At 35.6% G+C, this 26,109-nt stretch overlaps 1 protein-coding gene across 6 annotated transcripts in view; it reads right to left on the minus strand.

The window, feature by feature from the left end:
• TOPAZ1 (testis and ovary specific TOPAZ 1) overlaps positions 1–26,109 on the minus strand; it is a 130,549-nt gene that overhangs the window by 22,844 nt on the left and 81,596 nt on the right. For all 6 annotated transcript variants that reach the window (XM_045798364.2, XM_045798362.2, XM_045798366.2 and 3 more), the window contains 4 exons: positions 14,188–14,254; positions 13,037–13,211; positions 12,237–12,337; positions 9,542–9,707 (listed from right to left, as the gene is read on the minus strand). In XM_045798364.2, coding sequence (XP_045654320.1) covers positions 9,542–9,707; positions 12,237–12,337; positions 13,037–13,211; positions 14,188–14,254 — 509 coding nt within the window. The remainder of the gene's footprint in view (positions 1–9,541; positions 9,708–12,236; positions 12,338–13,036; positions 13,212–14,187; positions 14,255–26,109) is intronic.

Here is a 26,109-nt window from a genome sequence, read left to right on the forward strand (position 1 = left end):
ATATTCTGCATTTCTCAAACATGACTAATATATAACTCTTCTATAAAGAGTTTAGTAGGTAATAAGTGCATATTTTTTTCAAAAGGAAAAAAATATTAAAAAAAAACATTCACAAAAAGTTAATCTGCCACTTATCCCTGTCCTCCAAGCACTCAATTCCTCTTCCCAGAAGCAACCACTATCACTTGTTCTTGTGCATCCTTCTACAAATATTTTAAGGATATAAAAGCAAATATGTATGTATCCATATTATTTATTTTTGTTACTTTGCATACTGTTCTGCACATTCCTTTCTGCAATAGATCCTGGAGATCATTCCAAATGAGTATCTGTATATCTGCCTCATTCTACTCCATCATATCATGATCACACAGTTAATCAACTGGTCCTCTCTTAATGGACATTTAAGTTATACGAATCCTTTATCACTGTTGATGGTAAAAAAAAATTCTGGATACCTTATAGTTGTGTTTGCAGACGAAATTCCTAGGAATAGAGATGATATATAAAAGGAAATATGCACTCTTAAATTTTGACAGATATTTAGCCAAAAAGCCCCTAAAGACAACATATATGAATGCCTGTTTCTCTCTCAGGAAAAGTAAATCACTAAACTCTTATATTGCTAGTCTGACAGGTGTTTTGCATTTTTAATAAGTATTTCTCTTACTATGAGTATTACTCTCACGTATTACAAGTGAGATAGAGACCTTTGTATTTCCTTTCTTAAGAAAGGTCTGTTTACTGCAGAATGTTTTTAAGAACAAAACAGTTCTGGGGAAGGGGGCAAGACGGCGGCAGAGAAGGGGACCTTGTTTCATCTGCTCCCTTGAATTTAGCTGGATATCTATCAAACCATTCTGAACACACACAAATTCCACCTGAGATGTAAGAAGATTTATCTGGATCTCCACAAGCAGAAAAACGACTACTTTTCGCAAAGTAGGAGGTGTGGAACCTTGAATTTCTTGGGGAAATATCTGAAGATAAGTGGAGGGGGGAGGGAGCCTCCATAAGCCAGCCACCAGAAAGTGATATAACACCGGAGCAAAAAAAATCAGACCCTTGGAAATCTAGTGAGAGGCACCCCATTCTGAAAAGGGCACAGGGGGGCGAATAAGGGCAGAATTCTAGGTGGATCATTGTGGTCTCAGGATTCCAGGAGACTCAGAAAGAACAGAGGAGCCTGACCGATAGAGTGCCCAAGCACTGGAGCAGGGAGACTGGTTATGGTCAGCGAGCCCAGAGGGGACTTTCAGCTCCAGGTACCATAAACCACAAGCTGAGCCAGTAGGCTGCCCTCTGCCTCACAGCCTGAAAAGGACTAGAAGGTGTGGGCTCTCTAATATCCTAGGGGAGATATAGAACGGCTTGCACCCACAACAGGGACAGCTCTCAGGGCAGTGTGGCCCATGAAGACATGCTGGGGCGGCACCCAGCGTGACCTAAGAGCTGTGAAAGACGGTGTACACGTGAAGCCCACGGCTGCAGGCAGTGGTGGAGGCACAAGGCACAAAGATGCTTGTGGGTACCTGTGACTCCCCCAGGAGAGGTGCCCCGGGCATGAATTGCATGAGTCTGTGGAGTTTGGTACATGCAGAGGTGGAGACAGATTGACCTGGAGGATCTGTTGAGCGGGGATGGGGGGGTTGGGGGGAACGGGACACCATGACACTGGGGATCTGGGCCTGAGATTTCCTGCACAGCCATGTTTGCTCTGATCCTCTAAAGAGAAGTGGAAAGACACCAGGGAACAAAAACCTCTGAAGCCAACCAGCTCATATTAAGTTCATGCCCCTGACAACGGGTGGGGAAACTCCACCCAGGCAAAGACGCCTGAGAAGATAAGCAGCAGGCCACTCCCCCAGAAGACAAACTAGAAGAACAGATGAATTATAAGTTTATCTCCCACAGGACTGTAAAACTCCAGCGCCACAGGAAAATAATATAGGGAGCTCCAGTTGTTCCCTCATGACTTGATTATACTTCAGGCTAAATTTTACTTTTTTTTTTTTTTAGTTTCTTTTCTTCTTCTTCTTTTTTTAAAACCCTGCTGTTTTGAATAGATTCTTATTTTCCAACCTAAGTTTTTAAGTCACTTAACTTTTATTTTTTTCCATATATATGTTTTATAGATTTATGCCCCATACTAGCCGGTTTCTCATATATTCAATTTTATCTTGATATACATGTAAGTTCTGATTTCTTTGCAATTTGGGGATGGAGTGTCTTCAAACACACAGATCAAAAATCAAGCAGGAATGGGCAGATCATCCTGCTGTGTCCACCCTGAGAGATTATAATCACTCTCCCCGCCCCAACTCTTTTTTTCTCTTTTCTCTTTTCTTTCTTTTTAATTTTTTTGGATAATCTTGGCTTTGGTGGCATATCTGTGGTAGCTTTTGACCACTTCAGATTTTTTCTAAGGTGCATTTTGCTTACGTAGTGGTTGATATTTTGGATTCTGTACATTCTCTCAACCATCCCTCAACAGAATGACTAGAAGGAAGAACTCCCAACAAAGAAAAGAACAAGAGACAATGTCCTCTGCCACAGATCTAATGGATATGGATATAAGCAAGATGTCAGAGATAGACTTCAGGGTAGCAATCAAGAAGTCAGTAGCTAGGCTTGAGAAAAGCATTAGTGACAATATAGAATCTCTAAAGGCAGAAATGAGATCTAATAAGGCTGAACTTAAAAATGCTATGAATAAGATACAGTCCAAACTGGATACTCTAATAGCTAGGGTAAATGAGGCAGAAGAACAAACTAGTGATATAGAAGATAAGCTGACAGAAAGGAAGGAAGCTGAGGAAGATAGGGGATAGGCAGCTAGTAGCCCATGAGAACAGACTTAGGTCAATAACGCCATGAAACATTCCAATGTCAGAATTATTGGGATCCCTGAGGGGGCGGAGAGAGAGGACTAGAAGGTATATTTGAGCCAATCATAGCTTAGAAATTCCCTAATCTGGGGAAGGAAACAAGCATTCGTGTCCAAGAGGCAGAGAGGACCCATCCCAAAATCAATAAAAACAGATCAACACCCCAACATATAATAGTGAAGTTTGCAAATCTTAGAGCCAAGGAAGCTACCCTAAGAGCAGCTAGGGGGAAGAGATTTCTTACCTATGGAGGGAGGAACATCAGAATAACATCAGACCTATCCAGAGAGACCTGGCAAGCCAGAAAGGGCTGACAAGACATATTCAGTGTACTAAATGAGAAGAACATGCAGCCAAGAATACTGTATCCAGCCAGGCTGTCATTCAGAATGGACGGAGAGAGAAAGAGCTTACAGGACCAGCAGAAACTGAAGGAATATGTGACCACCAAGACAGCCCTGAAAGAAATATTAAGGAGGATTCTATAAAAGAAGAAAGACTCCAAGACTAATATAGACCAGAAATTTACAGACAATCTACAGAAATAGGGACTTTACAGGCAATATGATGGCACTAAAATTGTATCTTTCAATAGCTACTCTCAACATGAACAGGCTGAATGCTCCCATCAAAAGGCACAAAGTTTCAGATTGGATAAAAAAAGCAGAACCCATCCATATGCTGTCTATAAGAGACTCATTTTGAACCTAAAGACACCTCTAGATTGAAAGTGAGAGGGTGGTCGGGGTGCCTGGGTGGCTCAGTCGTTAAGTGTCAGCCCTGCCTTCAGCTCAGGGCGTGATCCTGGCATCCTGGGATTGAGCCCCACATCAGGCTCCTCTGCTGGGAGCCTGCTTCTTTCTCTCCCACTCCCCCTGTTTGTCTCTCTCTCACTGGTTGTCTCTGTGTCAAATAAATAAATAAAATCTTAAAAAAAAAAAAGAAAGTGAGAGGGTGGAGAACCATTCATCATGCCGACGGACTTCAAAAGAAAGGTGGGATAGCAATTCTCATATCGGACAAATCAGATTTTAAACCAAAGACTGTAGTAAGAGATGTAGAGAGACACTATATCATACTCAAAGGATCTATCCAACAAGAAAATTTAACAATTGTAAATATCTATGCCCCCACCATGGGAGCAGCCAACTACATAAGCCAGCTGCTAATGAAAATAAAGAATCATATTGATAATAGTACATTAATAGTAGGAGACTTTAACACTCCACTCATAGCAATAGATAGATCATTTAAGCAGATCAAAAAAGAAACAAGAGCTTTGAAAGACACATTGGACCAGATGGACTTCGTAGGTATATATAGAACATTCCACCCTAAAATGACAGAATACTCATTCTTCTCGAGTGCACATGGAACTTTCTCCAGAATAGACCACATACTGGGTCACAAATCAGGTGTCAACCGATACCAACAGACTGAGATTATTCCCTGAATATTTTCAGACCACAATGCACTGAAATTGGAACCACAAGGAAGCCGCAAGGAAAACCATAAGGGAAAATTTGGAAGGAATGCAAACACTTGGAGGTTAAAAGGCATCCTGCTAAAGAATGAATGGGTCAATCGGGAATTTAAAGCGGAACTTAAACAATTCATGCAAACCAATGAAAATGAAAACACATCAGTTTAGAACCTTTGGGATACTGCAAAGGCAGTCCTTAGAGGGAAGTACATAGCCATCCAAACCTTTCTCAAAAAATTAGAAAAACCCAAATGCACAAGCTAACTTTATACCTAAAGGATCTGGAGAAAGAACAGCAAATAAAGCCTAAACCAAGCAGGAGAAGAGAAATAATAAGGATTAGAGCAGAAATCAATGAAACAGAAACTAGAAGAAAAGTAGAACAGATCAACAAAACTAGAAGCTGGTTCTTTGAAAGAATTAAAAAGATTGATAAACCTCTGGCCAGACTTATGCCAAAAGAAAGAGAGAGAAAAAGAGAGAGAGAGAGAGGACCCAAATTAATAAAACCATGAAGGAAAGGGGAGAAATCATGACGAATACCAAGGAAATAGAGACAATTATTAGAACTTATTACCAGCAGCCATATGCCAACAAACTAGGCAATCTGGAAGAAATGGATGCATTCCTGGACACTTATAAACTACCAAGACCAAAACAGGAAGAAACAGACAATCTGAGCATACCAATAACCAGCAAGGAAATTGAAGCAGTAATAAAAAACTCCCCAAAAACAAGAGTCCAGGGCCAAATGGCTTCCCAGGGGAATTCTACCAAACATTTGAAGAAGAAATCATACCTATTCTAGTGAAGCTATTCCAAAAAAATAGAAATGGAAGTAAAACTTACAAACTTGTTCTATAAGGTCAGAATTACCTTGATCCCAAAATCAGACAAAGACCCCATCAAACAGGAGAATTACAGACCGATATCCCTGATGAATATGGATGCCAAAATACTCACCAAGGTCCTAGCCAATAGGATCCAACAGTACATTAAAAGGATTATTCACCACAATCAGGTGGGATTTATTCCTGGGATGCAAGGGCAGCTCAACATTCAGAAATCAATCAATGTGCTAGATCACATTAACAAAAGAGGAGACAAGAACCATAAGATTCTCTCAATTGATGCAGAAAAGGCTTTGACAAAATATATCATCCTTTCCTGATTAAAATTCTTCAAAATATAGGGATAGAGGGAACATACCTCAATATAATAAAAGCCACCTAAGAAAAGCCCACAGCGAATATCATTCTCAATGGGGGAAAAACAGAGCTTTTCCCTTAAGGTGAGGAACAAGACAGGAATGCCTACTCCACCACTTTTGTTCAACATAGTACTAGAAGTCTTAGCCTCAGCAATAGGCTGAGAAATGAAAGAAATAAAAGACATTCCACTTGGCAAAGAAGAAGTCAAACTCTCCTTCCTCACAGATGACATGATACTTCATGTGGAAAACCCAAAAGACTCCACCCCCAAATTATTAGAACTCATACAGCAATTCAGCAACATAGCAGGATACAAAATCAATGCACAGGTATCAATGACATTTCTATACACTAACAATGTGACTGAAGAAAGAGAAATTAAGGAATTGATTCCATTTTCAATAGCACCAAAAACCTTAAGATACCTTGGAATAAACCTAACCAAACAGGTAAAGGATCTATGTTCTAGAAACTACAGAACACTTGTGAAAGACATGGAAGACCACACAAAGAGAAGGAAAAACATTCCATGCTCATGGACTGGAAGAATAAACATTATTAAAACATCTATGCTGCCCAGAGCAAACTACACTTTCAATGCAATCCCTATCAAAATACCATCAACATTTTTCACAGAGCTGGAACAAATAATCCTAAAATTTGTATGGAACCAGAAAAGACCCAAAATTGCCAAGGGAATGTTGAAATAGAAAACCAAAGCTGGGGGCGTCACAATGCCTGACTTTAAGCTATACTACAAAGCCGTGATCATCAAGTCAGCATGGTATTGGCACAAAAACAGACACATAGTTCAATGGAATAGAACAGAGAACCCAGAAATGGACCCTCAATTCTATGGTCAACTAATCTTCAACAAATCGGGAAAGAATAACCAATGGAAAAAAGACAGTCTCTTCAACAAATGGTGCTGGAAAAATTGGACAGCCGCATGTAGAAGAATGGAACTGGAACATTCTCTTACACAATACATAAAGATAAACTGAAAATGGATGAAAGACCTCAATGTGAGGCAGGAATCCATCAAAATCCTAGAGGAGAACATAGGCAGTAACCTTTTCGACATTGGCCACAGCGACTTCTTTCAAGACATGCCTCTAAAGGCAAGGGAAACAAAAGCAAAAATGAGCTACTGGGACTTCATTAAGATAAAAAGCTTTTGCACAGCAAAGGAAATATTTAACAAAACTAAGACGCCATCCATGGAATGGGAGAAGATATCTGCAAATAACATTATGGATAAAGGGCTGGTATCCGAGATCTATAAAGAACTTCTCAAACTCAACATCCAAAAAACAAATAATCAAGTCAAAAAATGGGCAGAAGACATGAATATACACTTCTCCAAAGAAGACATACAAAAGGTTAGCAGACACATGAAAGAATGTTCAACATCACTAGCCAACAGGGAAATATAAATGAAAACCACAAAGAGATACCACCTTACATAAGTTAGAATGGCAAAAATTAATAAGACAGGAAACAACAAGTGTTGGGAAGGATGTGGAGAAAGTGGAATCCTCTTACATTATTGGTAGGAATGCAAGCTGGTACAGCCACCCTGGAAAATAGTATGCAGGCTCCTCAAAAAATTAAAAATAGAGCTACCCTATGAGCCAGCAATTGCACTACTGGGTATTTACCCCAAAGATACAGACATAGTGAAAAGAAAGGGCACATGTACCCCAGTGTTCATAGCAGCAATGTCCATGATAGCAAAACTGTGGAAGGAGCCGAGATGCCCTTCAACAGATGAATGGATAAAGAAGATGTGGTTCATATATACAATGGAATATTATTCAGCCATCAGAAAGGATGGATACCTACCATTTGCATCGACATGGATGGAACTGGAGGGGATTATGTTAGGTGAAATAAGTCAAGCAGAGAAAGACAATTATCATATGGTATCACTCATATGTGGAACATAAGGAATAGTGAGGAGGACGACATGGGAAGGAAGGGAAAACTGAATGGGAAGAAATCAGAGAGGAAGACAAACCAGGAGAGACTCTGGAATCAGGGCACCAAACCAAATTTACAGAAGGGAGAGGGGTGCGGGGAGGGGGAACTGGGTGATGGGTATTAAGGAGGGCACGCGTTGTGATGAGCACTGGGTGTTATACGCAACTGATGAATCATTGAAAGCTAATGATGTTAAATTAGTTAAAATTAGTTTAAATTAATTAATTAGTTAAAAAAAACTAATGATATATTATATGCTGGCTAATTGAACATAATAAAAATAATAAGAAATAAAAATAAAGCAAAAACAAAACAAAACAAAAACCCCCTGATTTTCAAGCACCAAAAAGAAAAAAATATTCTGGGAAGAAGTCAGCATACTTCTGTGGGCCCTTCTTTTGAAGAAGTAAATTTTTATTTATGACTGACTTTCCATTGAAATGGTCCCTGCAAAAGAGAATCCTATGTTTGTAACTTATACAATTTTTAAAGATAACACTGAAATTGTAAAAATGTAAAATCTCCATGGACCATCCCACACCCTCCCACAAACTCTCCTTTAGGCTCTAGTTTGAGAAAGACTAGTTTTGCCAGAAATTGTAGGCTGAAGTTTCCTGTCACAAGGTGCCGCAAGCTCATTTTTACCAACTATTTTAACCTTTCCATTTCTTGCCACATCTCTTCTTTCTAACAAAGAATGCTTGGCTTACATTTTGCTAATTTCTATTTTTGTATTTTGGTTACTCTTCCTCGCTTAGCAAACTTCACTGGCTATGTTTGTTAAATTGAAGTAAAACTTTTCCGACAAGCTTTTTGATCCTGAAGTCCACAACCTCTGTATTCCATAAACTCTCAACCCTGAGTAAATACCAGGTATTATATATATGTAATAATTCCATATAAATAATATGTTAATTATATATTCATATGAATATGTATGTATGCTGGTATGTGTGTGTGTGTTAGTGTAAAGGTTATCTATTTGCTTTGTTTGTGCATATATTCCATCTTCCCACCTAAACCCAGAGATTCTTGAGGTTTCTCCATTGTTATCCCATTTTATCAAATAAAGTCTGCCTGATGGTTCAAGTAGCCAGAGCTACCATTAGATAGCATGCTGTGTTACCAGTGTGTTCTCTAAATTTTTATTTACCTCATAGCAAACTAATCTTAAGTGCTTCTGCTGGCTTAATTTCATTGTAATTTCTGCTAGATGGATTGACTTACTAGGGAAGTAAGCTTTACTTGTCTTGGTTTGAAGTCATGTTTGCCTGTATGTACAAAGATAAGAGTTTATGCAGATTACAGTAGGGATTTCCCTATCTCAGGTAGCAGCTGAAGCCTGGGCTCTGAAGCTGGACTATCTGGGTTTGAATCCAGCCTCCAATTCTTACTTGTTACATCAGTTTGGGCAAGTTGCTTGATGTCTCTGACATTTTTTATTTAAAAAAAGCGAGGGAGGGGGGGCTTGTACTAATTCTAAACTCATAGGGTTTCCATGAGGATGAATGGAGATAATCGAGGTAAAGCATTTTTGTATGGTTCCTAGGCCAAAGTAAGAACTAGGTTTTCAATAAAAGGTCATACAAATTTTTCTTTAAAGTGAGGTTAACTTTCGGGTGGCTGGGTGGCTCAGTCGGTTAAGCGTCTGCCTTCACCTCAGGTCCTGATCCCAGGGTCCTGGGATGGAGTCCTGCATCTGGCTTCCTGCTCGGCAGGGAGCCTGCTTCTTCCTGTCCCCACTGCCCCCGCCCCCAGCTCATGCTTTCTCTCAAAGAAATAAATACAATCTTAAAAAAAAAAAAGTGAGGTTAACTTTCTCCTTCCATTTTACACAACTACCTTTCCTACCTACATGATCACTAAGGTTTACTAGGCCAAATTACCACCCACAATTCAACATCAATTTAAGGTAATTACACACACAAGAATTTATAACAACAAGTTATGTTATGCTTGCATACATTATAACTTACCCCTCAATACCCAAATGGCACCATCTAGGCTTCCACTTTTTAGAAAAATTTCTGCTGCAATATTCACAATTTGACATCTTGGTGCTAGCTTCTCAGGCCCTGTAAGTCCTTTTAAACTTGTAAAATGTATTTTTAATTCATATAGTTTATCTAAGACTTTCCTTCCCTAGAGTAAAAATAAAGAACACTAATTGAGTATCATCCATTTAGAGTATCACAGAGATATAACATCAGTAATTATACAGAAGTCAATTACCCAATTTGAATCATCCTTCTGACAGATGGTTCTCAAGACTCTTTCCTTAAGTCCCCTCCTGCTTAGCCACAGAGACAGACAGGGAAGGGTAGGAAGCAGGGCTTTGCCTCATATTATCCTCACCCTGCTGACCCCCTTTTTCAAGTGTTTTTATACTTGTGCTTCCCCTAAAGATTTCATTTGGAAAAAGGATTTCTTACCCTAATGTGGAAAACTACTAACTACACGTTTTGCGCTTCTGTTGATCATCCTAAGAGCCAAGAGGGAGAGACAGTGAAAATCAAGATACTGTCTTACCAAATTTACATAAAGAATGATAGTGGGGAAAAAAATAAAACTGCTGGCTGAAAATTGTTTTTTTCAACAGACTAATTATTTCACATAGTCTACATAAAGATTATCTCTAGTTTGGACATCAGAAATTAGACATACAGTATTATTTTATATAAGGGGTCAGCAAACTTCTTCTATAATTAGCCAGCAGTAAACACTTAGGTTCTGCAGGTCACATTTGGTCAGCTGCACATTCTTTTTGGTTATTGCTGTTTTTATTTTCTAACTCTTCAAAAGTGTAAAAAACATTCTTAGCTCTTGAGATGTACAAAAACAGGCTGTGGGTCAGACTGGGCCCTTAGTTTGTGGATCCTTGTTTTATATTATATTCCATATTATTTGAGTCAGATGCATATTGTGATGCCAAAGTACTTTTAAGTTGATTATAGAAATGAATGCATTTTTAAGGAGATAGCTCTAGCTTAATTTCAATGGTTTTACTTGTGTTCAAAAGGAATAGATTTCACTAAAAAAATTCATACTGAGTAAAATAAATAAAATATTCATTCCAAATAAGATAGTGAAAATTTTAAATTAAAATACAGGCACAAACTCACCAGCCTCTTAAGAAAATAATAACAAATAAAATTAAAATACACCCTAAAATTTCAGCAAAATCCATCTTTGTCAAAAATAGTTTGTTATGTAGTCCTCAACTTCTCAAGCATTAAATATTCAAGAAATTAATGGTATAATGAACCTTAAGCTAGACTGTGAAACCAGGGACAAGGTAGCTAAATCGTGGAAGGAGCCGAGATGCCCTTCAACAGATGACTGGATTAAGATGTGGTCCATCTATACAATGGAATATTACTCAGCTATCAAAAAGAACGAGTTCTCAACATTTGCTGCAACATGGACGGCACTGGAGGAGATAATGCTAAGCAAAATAAGTCAAGCAGAGAAAGACAATTATCATATGGTTTCTCTCATCTATGGAACATAAGAACTAGGAAGATCGGTAGGGGAAGAAAGGGATAAAGAAAGGGGGGGTAATCAGAAGGGGGAGTGAAGCATGGGAGACTATGGACTCTGAGAAACAAACTGAGGGCTTCAGAGGGGAGGGGGGTGGGGGAATGGGATAGGCTGGTGATGGGTGGTGGGGAGGGCACGTATTGCATGGTGCACTGGGTGTTTATGCAACTAATGAATCATCGAACTTTACATCAAAAACCAGGGATGTACTGTATGGTGAATAACATAATAAAAAAATATTTAAAAAAATAAAAAATAAAAAAAACTTTGATTCCCCCCCCCCCCAAAAAAAGGTATATTCTGCCCATCCCAGGCCCACCACACAGTGAATGCTAACCTCTTAAGGACCTTGGAAACTGGAGACCTTATGTACAAGGATTCTACTGTTGTTTTTATTTTTTTTTAATTGAAAAAATCCATGAATTTGTATATGTATGAATGACCATGTACTTAAATGTCATTGAACATATTCAGTTATAAAATAACCTTTTTATAAGAAGAAGGAAGTAACAAAAGATACGTTACAATAGCTGATTCAGTATTGACCACACTCTCAACTGCTCCATTCATCCCTCAGCACTTCCTTTCTATTTTAGATTTTCCTGTCCTCTACTTTATTTCACTTTATTGAATCTAAAACCACCTGCCACTCCAGGGAAACCGAAAGAATGGTACTTCGGTATGGTTCAGAATAACTAGACCACTTCTATGGTGAGCTAAACCTCAAAGGTAGATATCAAGATATTTGGTATATAGTGTTCCAGAGCATTCTAGGAGGTGATTTTTAAGTTCTGTTAATTGTGAGTTCATCTTAAAAAAGGTGTCTGGGCTTTTGCAAAATTATGTTAATTTTGTCAATACTTAAGAGGTAGCAAAATTCTGTATTGAAAGTTGCTTCAAATAAATATGATACTTAGCATACTTCGGATACATCTTCAGGGTAGCTGATCTCATGCTACTGCCTTTCCACATTTGCCTAATACCCTACCTAATAATTCACTTACTAGTCTGGGACTCATTTTGCCACTTATAACAATTATTAGCAAATTTCTAATTTGCAGAATTAACTATATTCTTTCAAAAAATTTAACACTCTCTGTACCAAGCCCAAACAAAAATTTAATGACATACCTTGGACCACTGTAATAGCTTGTGATAGAAGTACATAGCACTGATTCCAATTCTTCCCAGCAAAGTTTTATCTACTTCACTATTTTGTGGATCTTTGCTAACTGCAACACAAAGTAGGCATATGGAAAAAAGTGAAAAAGTCATTTAAAATGGCAGCAAAGGCAAATTAATATGAAATTATTGATACTAGAACAAAGACCAGGTGTTGGCAAACCACAGCCTATAGGACAAATCTGGCCTGTAGCCTGTTTTTGTATAGTTTGTGAGCCAAGAATGGTTCCCCTGTTTTTAAAGGGTTATTTGAAAGGAAAAGAAAACTATGTGATTGTGTGATCATATGTGATTGTGTGAAGCCTAAAAGATTTACTCATGGCCCTTTGCAGAAAAGGTCTGCCGACCTCTGATAAGAAACAGCAGTGAAGAGCTTATGCCAAAAAAAAAAAAAAAAAAAAAGTCTCAAAAACATATGAATTTTGTTGACTTGTAGTAGTGAAGGTAGTTAACAACCTAAATGATTCAAAAATTCAAGTCCTCCAGTATAATTTGTTAGCAATAGTTTTACCTGAATGAAAAGACAAATAAGAATATGAAAACTGAGGTATTAAAACACCAATTCTTGACCTTATATCATTATAATCTAACATAATAAAAAGATAAAAGATTTATAAAGAGAAGGAGAAGTCTCTGAAATCTGCAATATTAACTTATCCCCAACATGGAAAATAGTAAGAGCTTTTCATTCCTGTTAAAACACTGCACCACCCTAGTATACACAATACTGAGACCCAGTGACATTTTACCTGTTTCAGCAAATTCACAAAATGGAACACCTGGCCTCTCTTCTTTACAGGTTTTTGTTAGTGTTTCAGCAATACAAGCACAAAATCTCTGGAAATCTGCAAAGTTTTCACAGCCCATTTTTATGTTAATGTATAAATTTCCCAGTTTGGTCCAGTCACCTTTTTCTTTACAATGCTATCAGAATTATTAGAAATGAAGCAAGAAAAAAGAAAGAAAGCCATTACTTATAAAAACATATAATGGAATAGGCACATGTAGGCATTAGATATACAGAAATTATTAACACAATCTCTGTAGATCTTATAAACTTACTGACAGTGTTATACCATCAATACTTGCTATTGTACAATTTGTGTTTCTGACTATAAGTCCCAGATGGCAATATACATTTGTTTTAATAATCTTTTCCTAATGTACTGAATGATATCACCCCCAAACCTGAACTAGACAGTGGAGATAGATTTTATGGAAAACAGATGATTAGCTATATGATTTGAGCTGTCTCTACAGAAATACAGTATTTTACTACCCATTTATAATTTGGGGGCCCAAATATCATTTTGGGCATTACATTTCTTCTATGAAAGGGACTACAGAGTAAATTTCAGTAAACTTACCATCTTCTCATTATTCTCTATTATAAACAAAGAAATAGTTTTCTACACCAACAAAAAATTATTTCAAGGATATAAATACTAATTAAGACTAGACCAACAATTACTATATGAGTACAAAAATGATCTTAAAAACTAAACAGTAGAATCATCCTGAAAGTTCTCTATTTCTTATACTCCAAATGCCTGGAGAGGGCATACTGACCTTGGCTTTCTGCTATCATTTCACATACTGCAGCCATCCGTGGATTATGACAAGAAAGCCAACTTTCTTGTGCACCGAGTCTGTCCAGCGACAAGAATTAAAGGCTAATAAGCCTTAGATTATTATACCTTAATCTGTTAATTTTGAAATTGAACAATTATTTCTAGAATAGTCCATAACTCTAGGAATTGTTTGCATTTCAAAGTATTAAAAAATATTAGACTTCTTTTCCTTGAGCATTTAAAAATCTTTTCCCACTATTCAAAGTTTCTTTGCTGTTATTGGTTCTCAGAGATCCTAGCAATTTATTTAAAAAAAATAAGTGTCCTACCTCTATTTCATTCCAGGCTGAATCTAAATCACATTTCCAGTTCTTTTTAAATGGCCTCATCCGTAACCTTTAACAATAGAAAAGGGTTAATTATGTTCACCCTCCAAAAGTCACTATTGCCTCTAATCCACTTGTTCTGTAGTTTATACCTAAGAGACTAGAAAAAAAACATGTAGTAATATACTATAAAAATTCTTAAGAGCTGAAGAAAATAGCAAATGCATACACAACTACTTCACACTATTTCCTCCCAAACCATAGGCAACAAGAAGGAAAAAGCAAATTCTACATGAAACAGTACCTTCAGCCTTTAAGGTAACTTTAAGACAGAGAGTGCCAAAGCTTCAAAATTATTGTGAATAAAGACAGAAAAAACATTAACACCAGCACTTGATCCTTCCTGCTTCCACTCTAACCCTGCTGATCTAACAAGGATTTGTGATAAGCAGAAACAGACCAAAACACAATACAAAAAAACCTGTGGAAAACTGAACAGGCAGGACCTAACATTGATTAAAAATATACTACTACAAAGACTAAGTCCACACTAAGTTTGAAAATGCCAAAAAAAAAAAAAAAAAATCTGAGTGGATTCAAACACAAACCACACAGAAGGAACTTAAAAGTTCGTGTGACTTAAAGAACACAATCTATAAAATGCATAGATTCTGGGAAAGAAAAAAGACAAAAATGAGAAGCAGCCGCCTTTGGCCACTGGGAAGAGAAAAAGGAGAAAGAAGAGGGTGCCATTAAACTAACAGTACTGTATAGCAGCCAACCGTGGGGTCGATTTTGATAATTAGTCCCAACGCTCTCTATATGATTCCAGAGCATTAAAAGGGCAGGACAACTTCCTTAATTCCTTTCATGAATCAAGCATAAATAACACTGATAAAGACAGAACAAAAAAAGAAAAGTATAAAACAATGTTACTTATAATGGTGACACAAAAAGCTAGATAAAATATTAAGAAGCAAATCAGTTTTTCAAATTGAAGAGTTATGGGGATGATGGTGGTGATGGTTGCACAACAATATGAATGTATTTAATACCACCAAACTGTACACTTAAAAATGGTTAAGATGATAAGTTTTATATTAAGTGTACTTTACCACAAAATTATAAAATTTTGACAAACAGAATCCAAGACCACCTTAAGAAAATGACACACCAGGACAAAGTGGTATTTACTTCACAAATATAAGGTAACTTCAATATTAAAATCCATCAGTATTATATATCATATTAATAAATCTAAGAGAAAAAATCATGATTATTTCCATAGATATTAAAAAGGCTTTGATAAAATTCAACACCAATTCACTCACAAATATAGGAACGGAGAGATACTTCCTTAAAGTGATTAAATATATATATCACAGTCCTAAGGCCATGACTGTATTTAATGAGAAAATTCTAGAGATATTTCCACTAAGATCAGGAACAATGAAAGGATGTCCACTATACCCATTATTATTCAATACTGTACTAGAGGTATGAGCCAAGGCAATTAGATGAGACAAATTACTTACAGGAGTAATAATGGTAAAGAAGTAAAACAATCTCTACTCACAAATGATATGATAGTATACCTGGAAATGCCCACAGATTCAAAGACGAAACTAACTCAAACAATAAAGACTTTAGAGTAAATTAACAGAATATAAAATTTACAAACAAAAATGCCCCTTATATATACAAAAAATAAAGAAATACAGCACATAATGATACAGAAAAATCCATTTACAATAGCAACGAAGATTAAATACTTATAGGAGGAAAATTCTAAAACACTTCTGAAAGACACATAAGTTTAAATATAAAAACATTTCATGTTCTTTAATAGAATTCAGTATTAAAAAGATGTTAGTTCTTACTAAGTTAATTCACAGATTTAATGTAATTCCAGTAAAAATACCAACAAGCTACTATATGAGGTTAGGAAGTTGATACTAAAGTTCATGTGGTAAAAACATATATGCAAGAAGAGCAAGAAAAACTTTGAAAAGTTTTGCAGGTCCCAACAAAATGTTAAAACATAGTACTTACTAAAGCCTCTACAATTAAAATACCATGGAACTGGTGCCAGGGAATACGAAGTCCAGACACAGACCCAAGCACATATGAAATTTAGTATATGATAAAGGTAGCATCTCAAATCACTCAAATTAAATAAATGGTTCTGGGAAAACTGGACAACCACTGGGAAAAAATTAGATCTCCATCTTACACCACACATAAGAATAAACTTCAAATAGATTATGAACCTAAATATAAAAATGAAACCATACAAGCAATAGAAGAAAACATGGGTGAATTTCTCCAAAACCTTGGTGCAAGGAAATTATGACCCAAAATTCAGATGCAATAAAAAGAAACTATGACTCAAAACTCAGGCAATAAAAATAAGATTGATAATTTAGGTTGAATAAAAATAAAAGTTTTTTGCATGGCAAAACAACTGACAAACTGGAAAAAATATTTGTAATATATAGCACAAAGGTCTAATACAATATATTAAGAACTCTTGACACTTTAGGAACAAAGAACCAGAATCCAATAGAAAAATGGGAAAAGACATCAGCAGACAATTCACAGCAAAGAGTATAAAAATGGCCCTCAAATATATGAAAAGAAAATGTTCAAACTCATAATAAAAGAAAAGCAAATTAGAACAACACTGAAACACCATTTGTTACCTAACAGATTAGAAAAGATTAAAAATTATGCAACATACTATGTTAGTAAAGCTGTGCTGAATAGACTCTTCTGGTTTTATATATACATATATGTATGTATATATATATGTGTATATATATATATATATACACATACACACACGTGTATACATACATGCACATATACCAAAATGCATATACAAACACACACATATACCAAACATAACATACATATACATACCATATATACAAATTGGTACAGCCCTCTCAGAGGGAAATTTGACAGTATCTATGTACTTACCTTCAAAAAATTTATTTTGAAATAAATTATAAACTCACAGGAATTTTCAAAATAGTACACAGTCCTGGTACCCTTCACTCAGCTTCTTCCAATGATGATTTCTTATATAATTGTAGAACAACATAAAAACTAGGAAACTGACATTGTTACAATACTGTTAATTAGACTACAGATATTACTCAGTTTTCACCACCTTTCACATGCATTCATCTGTTTGTGTGTGTGTACTTCTTTGCAATTTTATCCCATGTATAGATTTATGTAACCGTCACCACAATACAGATATAGAACTACTCCATCACCGCAAAGGAATTTCCTCATACTATCCATTTGTACTCATCCCCCAAGCCCTGTCCCCTGGTGTGCCCTGTCAACCAACAATTGGTTCTCCATATCTATAGCTCTGTCATTTTAAGAATGTTATATAAATGAAACCATATAGCCTGTGGCCTTTAAGATCGGCTTTTTAAATTCAACGCAATGAGATCAATTCATTTCATGTTTCAATAGTTTGTTAATTTTTACTGCTAAGTAGTTTCCTTGGTATGGATATACCACAATTGAACTGTTCATTCACCTGTTGAAGAACGTCTGTCCCCCGCCCCCCAGTTTTTGGCTATTACAATTAAAGCTGCTATGAATATCTGTACCCAAGTTTTTGAGTACAAGTTTTCATTTGATTAGAATAAATGCCTAGTAGTTCAATAGCTGTACTTGATTTTTATATGTCTGGTTTTTAAAGAAACTGCTAAGCTATTTTCCAGAATGGCTATACAATTTTACATTCCCATCAATAACATATGAGACACTTTTCCACATCCTTGCTAGCATTGGTATTGATACTTTTTTCTCCAGTTACACTGAAGCATGTTGACAAATAAAAATTGTATATATTTAATATACATGTTTTATTAGATGTATACATTGTGAAATCATTGTCACTATAGAGATAATGTATCTATCACATCACCTAATTTGTGTGTGTCTGTGTGTGTGTGTGTGTGTGTAGAGAACACAAGATCTACTCTCAGCAAATTTCAAGTACACAATACCTTATTATTAACTATAGTCCTCATGTGGTAAAATAGGTCTCCAGAACATAATAATCTTATAACTCCAAGTTTGTACCCTTTGGCTAACATCTCATTTGCCCCACTCCCCACTATTCTAATTTGTTGCTGAGTTAGACTTTTTTAGTTTCCACATGTAAGTGAGATCATGCAGATTTGTCTTTCTCTTTCATTTAGCATAATATACTTCAGGTTAATCCATGTTGTCATAGATGGCAGGATAATCTTTTTAAAGACGAATAATATATACTCCATTGTATATATACACCACATCCTACTTTGTTCTTTTTACTCAAGATTGCTTTAGTGATTCAGGTTATGTTGTAGTTCCATATGCATTTTAAAATTGTTTTTTCTACTTCTGTAAAAAATGTTAATAGAACTTTGATAGGAATTGAGTTGAATCTACAATTAGTTTTGGGTAGCATGGACATTTTCACAATATTAATTCTTCCAACCTATGAACACAGAATAGCCTTTCATTTACTTTTTTGATTTCTTTTGCCAATGTTTTATGGTTTTCAATGTATATTTTATCTCCTCAGTAAATTTATTTCTTAAGTATTTGTTTTTTGATGTTATTGTAAAAGAGCTTTTTTTTCCTGATCTCTTTTTTTTTAATACTTCATTGTTAGTATATAGAGATGCAAGTGATCAATTTTTTTATTTTTTAATTTTTACTTTATTTTTAAGCTTTTATTTAAATTCCAGTTAACTTACACTGTAATATTAGTTTCAGGTGTATAATTTAGTGATTCAACACTTCCACAAACACCTGGTGCTCATCACAACAAATGATCCTTAATCCCCATCACCTATTTAACCCATCCTCTCTTCTACCTCTCCTCTAGTAGCCATCAGTTTATTCTCTATAGTTAAGAGTCTGTTTCTTGGTATCTCTCTCTCTCTTTTTGTCCTATGCTCATTTGTTTGTTTCTTAAATTCTACATGAGTGAAATCATGGTATTTGTCTTTCTCTGATTTATTTCGCTTAGCATAATACATTCCAGCTCCATCCACATTGTTGCAAATGGTGAGATTTCATTCTTTTTGATGTCTGAGTAATATTCCTGTGTGTGTGTGTGTGTGTGTGTGTGTGTGTGTATACATACCACATCTTCTTTATTCATTCATCAGTCGATGGACATTTGTGCTCTTTCCATAACTTGGCTATTGTTGATAATGCTGCTATAAACATCAAGGTGCATGTATCCTTTCAAAATAGTATTTTTGTATCCTTTGTGTTAATACTAAGTAGGGCAATTGCTGGATCCTAGGGCAGTTCTATTTTAAACTTTTTGAGGAAACTCCAAACGGTTTTTCAGAGTGGCTGCACCAGTTTGCACTCCCACCAACAGTTCAAGAGCCCCTTTCTCTGCGTCCTCACCAACACTTATTGTTTCTTGTGTTGTTAATTTTAGCCATTCTGACAGGTGTGAGGTGGTATCTCATTGTAATTTTGATTTGCATTTCCCAGATGGTAAGTGACGTTGAGCATTTTTTCATGTGTCTGTTGGCCATTTGTATATCCTTTGGAAAAATGTCTATTCGTGTCTTCTGCCCATTTCTTAACTGGATTATTTGTTTTTGGAGTCTCGAGTTTGATAAATTCTTTATAGATTCTGGATACTAACCCTTTATCAGATGTCATTTGCAAATATCTTCTCCCATTCCATAGGTTGCCTTTCAGTTTTGTTGATTGTTTCCTTCATTGTACAGAAGCTTTTAATCTTAATGAGGGCCCAATACTTCATGTTTGCTTATGTTTCCCTTGCCTCAGGAGACGTATCTAGTAAGAAGTTGCTATGACCAATGCCAAAGAGGTTATTGCCTGTGTTCTCCTCCAAGATTTTAATGATTTCCTGTCTCACTTTAATTTAATTTAATTTTTATTTGAGAGAGAGAGAGCACAAGCAAAGGGGGAAGGGGCAGAGGGAGAGGGAGAAGCAGTCTCCCTACTGTGCAGGGAGCCCAACACGGGGCTCGATCCCAGAACCCTGAGATCATGACCTGAGCTGAAAAGCAGGCGCTTAACAGACAGCCATCCAGGCATCCCTCCTCTCTCACATTTAGGTCTTTCACCCATGTTTTTTTTTTTTTTAACCGAGATCCCAACTCTGCCTTTTATTATTATTTTTTATTATGTGCAGTTTATTTTTGTGTATGGTTTTAAGGAAGTGGTCCAATTTCATTTACTTTTGTGTGTTGCTGTACAGTGTTCCCAACACTTGTTGAAGAGTCTCTTATTTTCCATTGGATATTCTTTCCTGCTTTGTCAAAGATTAATTGAAGATATAATGTGGGTCCATTTCTGGGGTTTCTGTTCTGTTCCATTGATCTATGTGTCTATTTTTGTGCCAGTACGACACTGTCTTGATGATTACAGCTTTGTAATATTACTTGAAGGCTGGAATTGTGATGCCTCCTGCTTTTCTTTTCTTTTTCCAGGTTGCTTTCACTATTTGGGATATTTTGTGGTTCCATACAAATTTTAGGATTGTTCTAGCTCTGTGAAAAATGCTGTTGATATTTTGATATGGATTGCATTAAATGTGTAGATTGCTTTGGGTGGTATAGACAGTTTAACAATATTTGTTCTTCCAATCTCTGAGCATGGAATGTCTTTTCATTTCCTGTGTCCTCTTCCATTTCTTTCATCAGTGTTTTATAGTTTTAGAGTACAGGCCTTTCCCCTCTTTGCTTAGGTTTATGTCTAGCTTATCTTATGGTTTTTACTGCAATTGTAAATGGGATTGATCCTTTGATTTCTCTTTCTGCTGCTTCATTATTGGTGTATAGAAATATGACAGATTACTATACATTGATTTTGTATCCTGTGACTTTACTGAATTCACGTATCAGTTCTAGGAATTTTTCGTTGGAGTCTTTTGGGTTTTCTACATACAGGATCATGTCATCTGCAAACGGCTAATGTTTGACTTCTTCCTTGCCAATTTGAATGTCTTTTATTTCTTTTTGTTTTCTGATTGCTGTGGCTAGGACTTCCAATACTATGTTAAATAACAGTGGTGAGAGTGGACATCACTGACTTTTTCCTGACAGTAGAGGAATAGCTCTGTTTTTCCCCATTGAGGATGATATTAGGTGTGGGTTTTTTGTGATATAACCTTTATTATGTTGAGGTACATTCTTTGTAACCCTACTTTATGGAGGGTTTTTATCACAAATGGATGTTGTACTTTGTCAAATGCTTTTTCAAGATGCAACTGATTTTTGTATGTCAATATTGTATCCTGCAACTTTATTAAAAATACTTCATTTATTAGTTCTAACAGGTTTTGGTTGAGTCTTTAAGGTTTTCTGTATGTAGGATCATGTTATCTGCAAACGGAGACTATTTTAATTCTTTCTTTCTAATTTGAATGTCTCATTTCTTTTTCTCACCTAATTGCTCTGGCTAGGACTTCTAGCATTACGCTGAACAGAAGGGGTGACAGTAGGCATCATTTCCTTGTTCCTGACCTCAGAGGAAAATATATCAGCTTTTTTACTGTTAAGTATGATGTCAACTATGGGTTTGTCATATATGGCCATTATTATAGTGAAGTACATTCTTTGTATACCTAATGTGTTGAGAGTTTTTATCACAAAAGGATGTTAAATTTTGTCAAATGCTTTATCTGCATCTATTGAATCATTTGATATCTATCCTTTCTGTTAATGTGCTAATATCATATTTATTGTTTTGCACATGTTAAAACCGTTATTGTATCCCAGGGATATATCCCATTTTATCTTGGTATATCATGTGTAGTTGAATTTGGTTTACTAATATTTTGTTGAGAATTTTTGTATCTATGTTCATCAGGAATACCGTACTATGATTTTCAATTTTTGTAGTATCCTTGTTGGACTTTGGTATCAGAGCAGTGCTGGACTTGTAAAGAAGTCTGGAAGTGTCCCCTCATCTTCAATTTTTTGGAAGGCTTTGAGAAGAATTTGTATTAATTCTTCCTTAACTGTTTGGTAAAATTTATCAGTGAAGCCATCTATTCCTGGGCTTTTCTTTATGGGGAGTTGCTTTTTTTAAAAAATTTTGTTTTGTGTTGTTTTATTTTACTGATTCAGTCTCCTTAGTCAATACTGGTCTGTTCAATTTTTCCATTTTTTCATGATTCAAACTTGGTAGGTTGTATATTTCTAGGAATTTATTCAATTCTTCTGGATTGTCCAATTATTTGGTGTGTAATTGTTCATAGTAGTCTTCTAAGAGCTTTTGTATTTCTGTGCTGTCAGTTGTAATGTCTCCTCTTTCATTTCTGATTTATGTGAGCCCTCTTTTTTCCTTAGTGTAGTTAAAGGTTTGTCAATGTTATCTTTTCAAAAAACCAACCAACCAGTTTTGCTTTCTTTTCTGTTGTTTCTCTAGTCTCTATTTCTGCTCTAATCTTTATTTCCTTCCTTCTATTAATCCTAACTCAGTTTGTTCTTCTTTTTTCTAGTTCCTTGAGGTGTACATACAGTTAGGTTTGAGATCCCCCTTTTTTCTTAATGTAGGCATTTATCACTATAAATGTCTTAGAACTGCTTTTGCTGTATCCCATAGATTTTGGTATGTTGTGTTTCCATTTTTATTTGTCCAAGATTTCCTTTTACTTCTCTTTTGATTTCTTCTTTGACTCACTAGTTGTTCAGGAGTATGTTGTTTAATTTCCACATATTTGTGTATTTTCCAGTTTTCCTCCTGTTATTGATTTCTAGTTTCATATTGATCAAGAAAGATACTTGATTCCATATTCTTAAATTTTTTGACTTGTTTTGTGAACTAACTAACATATGATCTAGTCTGAGAATGCTCTGAGTGTGCATGAGAAAAAATATATTCTGTTCTGTTGGATGGAATAGTTTTGTATATGTGTGTTAGATCCATTCACACGTTTCTTTACTGATTTTCTGCGGGATGATATATGCATTGTTGGAAGTGGGTATTTTTATTACACTGGTTTCTATTTCTCCCATCAGATCTGTTAAGATTTGCTTTGATATTGATATTTGATATTTCATATTAAGCTGCTCTGATATTGGGTACACATATATATTTACAATTATTGTATATATATAATTATATAAATATATATATTTACAATTGTTATATCCTCTTGATGAACTGACTCCTTCACATTATATAATGACCATGTCTCTTGTTACTTAAAGTGTAGTTTTTCTGATAAAACTATAGCCTGCCCTCTTTTGGCTTCCATTTGCATGGAATAGCTTTTTTCATCCCTTCACTTTCAGCATAAGTGTGTCTTTATGGCTGAAGTTAAGTCTCTTGAAGGCAGCATATAGCTGGGTCTTATATTTTAATCCATTCACACACTCTTCTAATTAGAGAATTTAATCTAGTCACATTAAAGTAATATTGATAGGCAAGGACTCAGTACTGACATTCTGTTAAATTGTTTTCATTTTGTAGTTCCTTTGCTCCTTTTTTGCTATCTTCTTTGGTAATTTGATTTTATAGTGTCTCCAACTAAAGTTATAGATTTGTCTATTTTATCTGTTCAGTTCTATCAGTTTTGCTTCATATATTTTGAAGCTCTGTTGTCTTCTGCATATACATTTAGGATTGCTAAGTATCCTTGGTGTATTGACCATTTTATCATTATACAGTGTTCCCCTTTGGTAGTTTTCTTTGCTCTGAAGTGTATCCTATCTGATATTTATATAGCCATTCACATTCTTTTTAAAATTAACATTTGCATGGTATATTGCTTTCCATCCTTTGACTTTCAACCTACCTATATCTATAATGGAAGTGAATTTCTTGTAGATAGCAAATAGTTGGATCATGCGTTCATATCTACTTTGCCAATCACTGCCCTTTAATTATAATTAGAACATTTACATTTGAAGTGATTACTGATATGCTAGAACTTAAGTCTGCCATTTTATTATCTGTTCTCTGTTTCCCCTTCCTGACCTTCCTTTGGGGTTACTTTGGATATTTTTAGAATTATATTTTGGTTAGCTATAGCTTTTTGAGTACTTTGTATAATTGTTTAGTGGTTGCTCTAATGCACTGATCTTTTGACCAAGTAATCCCAATTATAGAAATGTATCTTAAAAATATACTTCCAACAATACAAAAATACATATATCCAAGGTTATTCACTGCAGCATTATTTTTACGGCCAAATATTGGAGACAACTTAAATACCCATACGTTGATTGAATAACTTATAGTATATCCACACAATGAAGTACTTTGCAGTTATAAAAAAAGAATGACAACAGATGAATGGATAAAGAAGATGTGGTCCATATATACAGTGGAATATTACTCAGCTATCAGAAAGGATGATTACCCAACATTCTCATCAACATGGATGGAACTGGAGGAGATTGTGCTAAATGAAATAAGTCAAGCAGAGAAAGACAATTATCATATGGTTTCACTTATTTGTGGAACATAAGGGATAGCAGGGAGATCGTTAGGAGAAGGAAGGGAAAAATGAAGGGGGAGAAAATAGAAGGGGAGATGAACCATGAGAGACTATGGACTCCAGAAAACAAACTGAGGGTTTTAGAAGAGAGGTGGGTGGGGGATGGGCTAGCCCGGTGAACGGTATTAAGGAGGGTACATATTGCATAGAGCACTGGGTGTTATGTTTTAATGAAAAAAGCAAAGTTGAAAATAATATTTATTGACTGATATACTTTATGTAAGAAGTAAATATATATGTGTGTATGCATGTATGTATATATGTATATCTGTGTGTGTGTGTGTGTGTGTGTGTGTGTGTGTGTGTGTGTGTGTATTTGCTCATTGAGAGTGGTAAACTAGAAACTAAAAGACTGGCTACCTCCAGTAGTTGGAAAAGAAGTAAAAAGTGGAGGGAATGGAAATGGGACAGTAGGGATAAGAAGGATGACACTTCTCATTGCATATGTTTTAGTATTGCTTTGACTCTTAGAACAGTAATGTTTCATATACCTCCCTAAATAAATAATTAAAAGCAGGATTTGGAAGAATTCAAAATATAAAGGAAACAGTAATGAATAAACCTAACCACACTGAATAGGAGTGGGGAAAAGAAAAGAACTAACCTAAGTAACTTAGGAAATACTATTTTGGCTGAATACTGTAAGGCTAAAGAAGAAAATACCTTTATACTAATACTATACTCTGAATTTTTTTCACAGGGGTATGGGTTAGCAGTTCTGACACCACTTTTGGATAGTGGGATAGATAAATGAATAAACATGTAGGTAATGAAAGTCATATTTCTTGCTGTCAGAGAAAGAATTTATAAATTTAAAAAAGGGAAGGCTAAAATGACCCTGTGGTGTTGGATTAGAATCGAGCTGTCAGTATGGACTAATTTTTTAATATACATACAAATACAAAAATATATTTTTGTGTATGTGTGTTTTCTGTATATATATACATTCATATATTTCCTATACGTATTTTTTACTTACATATTTTATATACCTATATAATGCATAAATTTCTTAGCCCTGTGCACTGAGAAGACCTGGCTGCAGTGATGCTCTGGCAGCAATTAGCTCATTTAGATCTTGGTTTTCAAATACCATTCTCCAATTAAAGGAACCAGAACTCCTTGGAGAAGCTCCGTGGTTGTTCCCAATGTTGGGGTGGTGTAAAGAGAACATGAAACTTAAAACAACTCTGTGGCTCCAAAAAATAAGAAAATGGTAGAAAAATTAATAGTACATGAGGAAAGAATGTAGGAACTACCCTGAAGGACTTTCAAAGGTCAAATCTAGAAGAGTCTGAGCAAGAAAATAATAATAGTATTAGATTATATATAACCCATAAGATAAAATAAATACCTGAGTTCATATTGATATAAATGAATAAGTAAATGGAGAAAGGAAAGCTCTT

The sequence above is a fragment of the Ursus americanus genome, chromosome 20, assembly GCF_024610735.1.
Source record: "Ursus americanus isolate L20-20 chromosome 20, mUrsAme1.1.p, whole genome shotgun sequence".
NCBI lineage: Eukaryota > Metazoa > Chordata > Mammalia > Carnivora > Ursidae > Ursus > Ursus americanus.